This window comes from Pinus tabuliformis, chromosome 1_2 (genome assembly GCF_031772625.1).
Source record: "Pinus tabuliformis cultivar Carrire ecotype Pingquan chromosome 1_2, CPIR1, whole genome shotgun sequence".
NCBI classification, from domain to species: Eukaryota; Viridiplantae; Streptophyta; class Pinopsida; order Pinales; family Pinaceae; genus Pinus; species Pinus tabuliformis.
The window spans coordinates 1,340,594,724-1,340,604,238 of record NC_142298.1 but is presented as its reverse complement, the minus strand read 5'-3'; the positions used below and the strand labels follow the sequence as shown (position 1 = coordinate 1,340,604,238).

At 41.5% G+C, this 9,515-nt stretch overlaps 1 protein-coding gene across 1 annotated transcript; it reads left to right on the top strand.

Moving 5' to 3' along the window:
* The first annotated feature begins 6,688 nt into the window (after positions 1-6,688).
* Positions 6,689-7,090, top strand: LOC149211159 (uncharacterized). The gene has a single exon (XM_089399197.1). It carries the CDS (start codon positions 6,689-6,691, stop codon positions 7,088-7,090), a length of 402 nt encoding a protein of 133 aa, XP_089255323.1.
* The last annotated feature ends 2,425 nt before the right edge of the window (positions 7,091-9,515 follow it).

Genomic DNA, 9,515 nt, shown 5'->3' with positions numbered 1-9,515 from the left:
TTGGTGTTCATGCTAATGAGAAGGACCACCTATCTCATGCTTTGCCTCTGATACTACCAGTGGAGCGCTGAAGAAGTCACGGGAGATGAAGTCCTCCCAAGCAATGCCCTACAATCCCAACTGATGATCCACCAAAATCTGGATAAGAGCGAAGTGATATACACTGTTGAGCTGCTGCCGAGGGGTCTTGTGCTGCATGAACTTTTTCATTTTCTCTATGTTCCCACAGATGAAAAATGGGAGGTTCATCATACACACCCTGGTAAAGTGCATGAGCAACCTGATGTGATAGGCATAAAGGCGAGAAAACCTCCCCTCACAACTGAAGTATTTCATGATCAATTTCATGAGCGGAGCATACTCATCTCTCAGAAATTTGAATGGGAAAACTCTAGTGAGCTAACTCAAACAACTGACCTTAATGTAAGGCTCATAAAGTTCCCTCTCCACCTTCATCTTCTTGTGCCACTGTTCTCCAACATTTGGTATGCCTGTTGCCACTTATATGGTTTCGGGTGTCAACGTGAAAGTGACCCCTGCCAAGATAGACTGACCTCCATGTAGGTGAAGTGCAAAAAGACGGGCCAACTCATGATGAATTCTGACATTTTCCACCCTCTGACAAAATTCGAAACATGCTAAGTGCTAGAAACAAGACATAGCGAGAGGGCATGCCTGCAACTCAGTGAGGGTGTTTGGTTCATCCCTGACATGTCTACCACTCCTAGGTCTCCGAGGAGCCTGTTCTCCTGAAGCTGTGTCACTGTGTGTATCCCCCTCATAATCTGATCAATTTTCTAATGCCATCACTGCTGCTTGTACCGTGAGTTTAGTGTTGCCCTTTGAATTCAATGACACTGATGAATGCTCTGAAAATATGTTACCAAGGGGACAATAAAACAGGGGAGTGTTAGGAGGGGAATGATGAAAAGGGGAATAGGGGTTTAAAGGGGAAATTTATCAGGGATTTGGGAGTGTTTGGGGTGTGTTTTTGATGGGGTAGGGTTAAGGAATTTTTGAGCTATATGAGTAAAGGGGACAAAGGGATATGATTGCAATGTAGATAGAGTGACTATCAGGGGAAAATGCTCCAGGGAAATCAGCTGATCAAGGTAAGGTAGGAGCTTATTTAGCAATTGTGTTACTGTAGAAAAAACCCTAGATTTTTTACCCTTTTGTGTCATTTTTGTGTTTGCTTAAAAAAAATTGTTTTTGGTCTCATGGTCACCAACATCATATTTTTCTTTAAGCTTAGGATCAGTGGTGAAAAGATTTATGGGCACTTTTGCAATTTTAAGAGCCAATTCCAAAATTTTTGGGCGATTCGGTGCATTCTTAGGCTCACAGGCCTGTGCGCCGCGCTTTGCCCAGTGCACCGCACGCCGGGTATGCACCGCGCCAGTGTAAAGTTAACACTGTGGCCGGGCTCCCAGTGTGTCGCACGCCCTGAGTGCACCGCACCACATTGTGTGTGTGCCGCGCGCGGTCAAACGACACAATTTTTGTTTGAAAAACAGGGGAGGGGGTTTTAGGGGGATTTTAGGTTGGTTTGCTTCGGAGACAAGGAGGAATGGGGGTGAAAATGGTGAGGAGTGAGGGGACAAGGGGAAGGGAGCAAAACCTTGGTGGCATCATCGCCGACTTCTAACCCCATCCATTGTTTTTCATGGTGAATTTTTCATGGTTGGCCATTGTGCTTTGGATATCATTCAACCTCTTCACAAATACCATATTCTTGACAAAACTTGATGAGAAAATGTTGTTACAAGGCTTACCTTTCAATTTGATCGCTTTTTCCAAGTTTTGAAGTGGTTTGGCATCGTTTTGGGATGTTGGACTATGTGCGCTGCGTGCAATTCCCAGTGCGCCGTGCACCTTGTATGCGCCGCGCCCGTGTAATCTTTCAACGGCGGGCTGGCTGCATGTGCGCCGCGCTTCCCAAATCGCCTCCCAACTCACTCAAATGTTCACCGTATCAACTTCACACCTTTGCAAATGTCTTCTCCAAGTCATTTAGCAGCACAATACCTCTACTTTGGGTCAAAACATGTATATATAGGCTTGCGAGAAATTGGTTTGATGTTTTCTTCCTTGAAAACTCACTTTCTAATGTTTTTTATTTTGCACTTTTTTTTCATTGACTTTTAAAAACTCTGCTTTTCATTTTTCTTCGAAATTTGGGCTCAAATAATGAAATTTTTGGCATTTGCTCGCAGGGACTGTATGACAGGGCACCTGGATTTGAAATCCATGACTGCATCTGAAAATGTCAACTGGCGATTTTTGGAAAAAATTGTCATAGTTGACCTTGTTTGACTTTTCTTCAAAACAGAGTTTTCAAGAAGAGTCGATGTCTCTTCAGACGACGATGAAGCTTTCTGAACCATAGCTGTATAAGGTCTCCCTCTGGCCTGCATGGCTTGTCCTAGACATGTTTTTAGAGACCAAACTGATGAATTTCTAGACCCAACCAATAAAAAATGACTCTGTCCTGAAATAGGACAAGACCTTGACTATCATGAATTTCATTGATTTTGGACCAAGACCTGAACCAGCAGAGACCCGTCATGAGGGAAAATGAGTAGCATGACTTTCTCCATCAGATCATGACATGTCCCTAGCGAAATGCAGCTGAGTGGATGAAGCGGGACACCTAAAATTGAAATGCACAAAGAGCTTTGATCTCTGACGGAGGGTTGACCAGACCGACTCTAACACCACCTACCTATTGGTAAAATATCAATCTTGACCTCATCAGATAACCTTGGGGCCCTCTTTTCAAAAATAGTTTGGTGGACGGGTAGCATAATTCCTTTTTCAATTTTGTAGAAATGGGTTTGAAAATTGGATTCCCACAGGATTTTGTGATATATGAATGGGGGTAGGATCTTGAATAGTCCATTTCCACCCCATAGTTGGGAAACTGGTAGTGAAACCGACTGCATCCATAATGTAGGCACTCATAAAAAATGGTGGGACTTTTCTAGAGGTGACATATCAGTGTTGTCTATATTCCCAAATTTTTAAGGCAAGGTTGTTAGACAAGATAATGCCCTAATCCGTTATAAAATAATTTACTACTACATCAATTAGGGGAACCCACTCAACAGAGAATTCAGTGGTATTGGGATATTCAAACAATCTACACATCATAGTTGCAATATAAGACTAGGGAGCATCAAGAGATGATATAGAATACATACCCAATTTCTCATATTTGTGCTTGTTTGAATTGGACCTCCATTACTTAATCGGGTCTGATGGTTCCTCATTCTTGGCTACGAAATGCTCGAGGAAGGCTTTATCATACACCTTCTTTGGGTCTAGTATATGATACATGCTTTTCAAGTCTTCCACTATGAAGGATCCAATAATCGTTTTCCTTGAGGTCTGGAATGCTTGGTCGACAATGTTAATATTGTCTATTATCCATTTTACCATATCGGTGTATTGTAAAATCTTAGGTCCAACAACAATTCTATCAAGGAAAGAACTTGTAGCTTCAAAGTGGGAGGCTTCAAAAGAGGTAGTGGCATCTGTTGTTGCTTTACTTTGAATTATCCTTGGACCCTCGCTCTCCAGCAACTCGTACATGGTTTCCCATGAGGAAGTACCACTGTCGATAGTGCATGTTGTGTCTGAGAATAATGGGGGAATTTCTGTTACATCAGAAGTAGAGGATTGTGTAGCTTCATTGGGTTTCTTTTGTTTCTTCGAATTAGTCATCTTGTTACACAATTCTTTCTTGGGCGAAACCTGCAATTGAGAATACAAAGTAATGAAGAGAAATAGGAGTTAGACGCAGAAGCATAAAAACACACAAGGCTTTGAAATGAAGGAAAGGGAATTTTAAATGCGAATCAATCTAAATAGGCCATCAAATCTCCTTGGGATTTGAAATCATAAATACTGTTAGAATCCTTTAATAAATGAAATCATGGCTTAACGTGGTTATTTATTATTCATTAATATAGCACATCATAAAACCTTTTCAAACGGTAAATAAAACTTATCTTCGAGTACCCCACCGATATGCAATAGCGATATCACTATATTGATTAATTAAGTATGAGAGACGTGCAATTATGATAATCTCATTATCGCAATATCGCAATCGAGGTTTATGACGTGCATGTCACAATTCTAGGAAAATGTGACACTTTGCGAAGGTTTCTAAAATGGCTTTTGCATGTAACCCCCAGCTTCTAAAAATAGATCCCTAAAATCTAGGGATGATTTTTCTTTTTTCCTTTTTTCCTTTTCGGGAAAAAGTTTCCCATGCATGCAAGGAAATATTGCACAGTCATGGAGGGAACTAGTCAACCTGTGAGCACATGTAACAGAAAACAAGCCTTGGGATGACTTCTACGTAGTTTTTGGGCTGAGTGGCTCTCGCTTCCCCTCAAGCTCTGCGTAATTTCTAGACAGAAGCCAAGGTTTCTAGTCAGAACATGCGCAAATTTTGAGAGAAAGCCCAGTGATGGGTTTCTCTGTGCAATTTTCTTGGGGAAGGCATCCTGCATGCTCTACGCAATTTTGGAGAGCAGTTCTAGCTATCAGTATGCACTGCACAATTCTGGAGAGAAAGGTTGACTACCCTCAAGTTCTACACAATTCTCCAAGTCAGCACAAGAACCAGTCGAAGACTAAGTCACGAGAGGCCAACTTGCAGGTGAAAGGTAAAAAAGTTAGCAAACACAAGCTGATAAGCTGAAGAAACTCAACTAAAAGCATAAGTACCTGGGCAATGAAATACATGCTACTAAGGATGGTTGGTAGAGAGCCTCCAAAATGAAGCAGAGGAAAATTTTGGGAGGATGGTTGTAGCTACTACAACAGGTTCTTAGGGTACCATCAGGTCCGAATAGAAGATGAGGACAAGAAGAAAACAATGTTCACCACATAATGGGGCTCATACACATACCACGTCATGCCTTGTGGCCTAAAGAATGTGCCTGCTGTGTTCTCCTGAATTTTTATTTCCGCCTTCACAGACTACATCACCGGTTCTTGGAGGTATACATGGATGATTGGACAGTTTACAACTTGTCGAAGAAGCATGCCAACTTACTTAGAGTAATTTTTGACTGGTGTAGATAGCTACAAATCTCCCTAAACCTATAGAAGTGTATCTTTGCAGTTCCATTTGGTACGTTGCTGGGCCACATCAATTGCAAAGACGGTGTTTGTGTGGACCCTCCAAAGGTTGTGGCAATTTTAAATATGGAACCGTCAACTAATATGAAGTAGTTGCGATCGACGCTAGGACACATAGGGTATTATCGCTGATTCATCCAAAATTATGTGTCCATAACCACCCTCATGGAGAAGCTATTCAAGAATAAGGAAACATTCAATTGGGAAGACTTGTCAAGTGGCATTGAACATCCTAAAGGAAAACTTGGTAAGTTCTCCCATCTTAGTATACCCAGACTAGAACAAAAAATCCCACGCACATATCAATACATCAAGAATTGTGCTAGGGGTAGTGTTGGTTCAACGAGGGGAGGTGAACTTGGATCATTCAATATTCTTTGCAAGTAGGAATTTGTCAACTATAGAAAAGAACTATACCATGACCAAGAGAAAAGAGTTAGCCATGGAATACTCCTTACAAAAGTTTCAACACTATTTACTTGGAGCCCTGTTCAAATTCTTTACAGATCGCTCAGCATTAAAATACTCGGTCAACAAGCCAGTCCTAGAGGGAAGAATTTGCAGGTGGCTACTGTTGTTCCAGTAGTTTACATTCATGGTTATCATTAAACCAGGTCGGTTGAATTTGGGACTAGATCACCTCTCCAGACTAGAATCAAGGGAAAGTGGGGGCTCCCTAGATGATAAACTATTGGATGTTAATTTATTTCGCATAGAAGCAATAGCTGACTACTTGGAGGAAATTGCAGATTTCATAGTGACAGGGAAATGTCCAGAGGGACATACGGCAACGCAAAAGAGACACATAGTGGTGTAAGAAGTTGACTATCAGTTGATCACAAGACATATTTATAAGCTGGGCCTCGATCAATTCTTGTGACGATCTCTCCTCTAGCATGAAAGGCAAGATGTACTATGGGAGTGCCACTATGGAGTTGTGGGAGGGCATGTCGAGGGAAAAGCAATGGCGAGGAAGGTCTTACAAGCAGGGTTATGGTGGCCTATAGTCTACAAGGACACCAAATAATATGTGAAAGGCTATGAAGTGTGTCGGAGAGTTGGAAAAGTTTTGCATCGTGATGAATTACCACTACAACAAATATGTACAATGTAGATCTTTAAAAAGTGGGAAGTTGATTTCATTGGGCCGATCAACCCACCAGCATGTCATTATCATGCATGATATATCATCACAACTGTCGAATATCTCATGTGATGGGAAGAGGCGACACTAGTTAAATATTGTACAATAGACACAACGACAAAGTTTATTTTTGAAAATATCATATCTAGGTTTGGATGCCCAAAAATCCTAACAAGTGACCAAGGAACTCATTTTATAAATGAAATAGTTGTGTCCCTCCTGCAGAATTTCCTAGTCCAACATCATAAGAGCAACCCATACCACCCTTAGGCTAACGGGATGGTTGAAGCATTCAACAAGATACTGTAGAAGGGACTAACGAAGATATGTTCGGCAAGTCTAGACAATTGGGTTGAGCGTGTACCAGCCACGTTATGGGTGTAGCAAATGACAATCAAGCGATCACACAAGCAAACACCGTTCGAGTTGGTATATGGACGAGAAGCCATGGTACCTGCTAAATTTGCAGCACCGAGCATATTCATTGCTCAAGATACAAATATTAAAGATGATGCATTGCTACAGAAGCGGTTGGAGAAATTGATGGAATTATATGAAGCCAAATTTCTAGCTGAATTCCACCAATCTATTGAGAAAACAAGGCAGAAAGCATGGCATGATAGGCACATTAAGAGAAAATTGTTCACAGTTGGAGGACAATTTTTATTATACAACATGAAGTTTCAAAAGTTCCCAGGTAAGTTGCAGATGCATTGTCTTAGTCCATTCATAGTCGCGGAAATCAGGGAGTCTGAAGCAGTGAAACTTGCGCAACTGGATGGAATATAGATACCAAGATGGGCGAATGGCGCATGCTTGAAGCCTTTCCATTAGTGCAACACCCAATATTCTAATTGATGAGGTCTCTAAAAAGGGCCTATAGGTAGGTTTAGAGTTAGTAGGAATAAGACAATCAAGCAGTCAGTTCGTTTAAGTTTTATTTTATTTTATTTTCCATATAATAATTCTCGCGTGTTAGCTCAGTTGCAACACCTATGCCACCTCACAGCAACTGACAGTCGTTGTGGAGGTCAGTCACACGTTTCTCAAGTCTTATCCATCGTATTTAGAGTGTTTTCCATAATAATTATGTAATAATACCCCTATCAGATAAATTTCCGTAGAATCTCTTCTTGTTATGGAAAGAGTTAACTAATAAATTCGCCATTACGGTCACATTATTACCCATCTGCTCCACTTTGTACTTTTCCCTTCATGCATCATCCAAGTTAGGTACAGCCTAGCCAGCGACCAGTTAACATGATAAAGTATGCATAGGTAAAGTTGTCGTAGTAATTAGTTAGCGAGTCTAGTCAGAAACATCGTGTCGAATTTGGTCTACTTAATTTGCATGGTTATGCAGGAATTTTTAAAAGATCCAATTCAGGTGACAAACTTCTTTGAGTCTCGACTCGAAACTCAACAAAGTTACTCAAGCACTCGCATCAGCCCCCTATAACTGTCATATATCAGCAATGCAGAAGTATTATGAAGATAATCTCAGTTCCTGAAGACAAACTAGATGACAGAATACTGTTATAGAATCATTGTATGGGAAATATGACAAGGCAACACTGGTAGACAACGATATTTCGAATTGTTTCCAATTTCTAGCACTCAAGTGAGAGTTATATACAGAAGAATTTCCAAAGGGTGATGATACAATGGCAAAGAATATCAAAGGAACATCTCAGTCACTTCAACGTTTGAATTTGATAAATTTGAGGAGTTTGTTGATTTTTGAAACGTCTTTCACTACAATGAAATGCACTAACATTTTGGTGAGCAAGATGCATGGTGCCTCATTCTAGTTAGACAAATAATGTCCAATTCATGTGGAGGAAATTCAATGCCTCACCAGGCTCTCACCAATAGGAGATGAAATCTCGACCGCATTTAAGACCAGGTCAAAGTGAGCCAAGAAGGAGGGGGACAATGATTATTACAGTGAGTGTAACACCAAGCACAATGGCAAGGGCACCAAAATAGAATTGATCAACAAGGACCACATCAGATTCACTTGCTACATTACGGTAGGGAAAGTAGTGAGACAGTTCTCTAGAAATAAGTGCACATTGGACACCATATCAGTTGCAAAGCACTGTTGCGAAGGAATTTTGCTCAACCGATCGACATTTCTACTGAATGAGTTATTTGAAGCTTGCGAAGATCTATACAGATGAACCAAAAATTTCATTTTTGGGTATTTTATTATGACTTTGGCGATGTGGAAATGGTGCATGCCAACGGGGAGGAACCTAGCGGAAATCAAAGATGAGCAAACATTGACGCTCAGATACACACCATGGAGGACGTCTAGGGACCTTAGCAGCAAAGATATCAATGAGGTATGATTTAAGGACTGGGACCAGAATATTGTTGCCACCATAAGGGTGACGAAAAGAATCCTCAAGGGATTGCTCAATAACTACTCGCACTAAATCTGGTTTGGGGTGACACATGGCTAGACTTATATCAAGCCATAATGCATCCATCCAGAGACTTTTCAAATGAGGTCGCAGTGGTTCACATTGACAGAAGGGGCATTCCACATGGAGGTCAGATCATGGCCAGGGGTCGTGTGCGAGATTACAGAGGGCCAGTTCAAATATTTGTTCGGGGGCATGCAACCACAACGACTAACAAGAGACATGGTTGGGAGCAACATGAAGAGGGGGTTGGAGGAGGAATTACAGTCGATGGTCTGTCAAATGGAGCAACAAATGAGCTTCATTCAACAGACAATTTCCATCTTCCACGGTTCAACATGTACGACTCCCCAGTCCAGTGCTTTTCAAGGGTTTACTTTGTTTAATCTGATCATAACTACTCCCCTCACTGTGGCTATCCCCCATCATAGCCCTCACTCTCAGACAAAGCCAACCATCCCCAAGCGCAGGCAGCCCAAAGGTACTAAGTCACTAGCGGCCAAGAAGCAAAAGACAATGCCTGCCATGACTATTGTTGACCTCACCGAAGATGGACTCTAGTCAGCATCGGCCTCCCCAATTGTTGAAGAAAACCCACAATGTACCTCTACTGTCTCACCCAGGTTGAGGGATCCATCCCCCCATACAACTTCCACCTTCATGACCCTATCTAATATAGTCCCTCCAGGTACTTGAATAACCACAAAATAAATGGAAGTCGATTCGGCTATCCAATCCAACAAGTCACTAAATAGGGGTGAAGGCCATACTATTGTTCAAACATC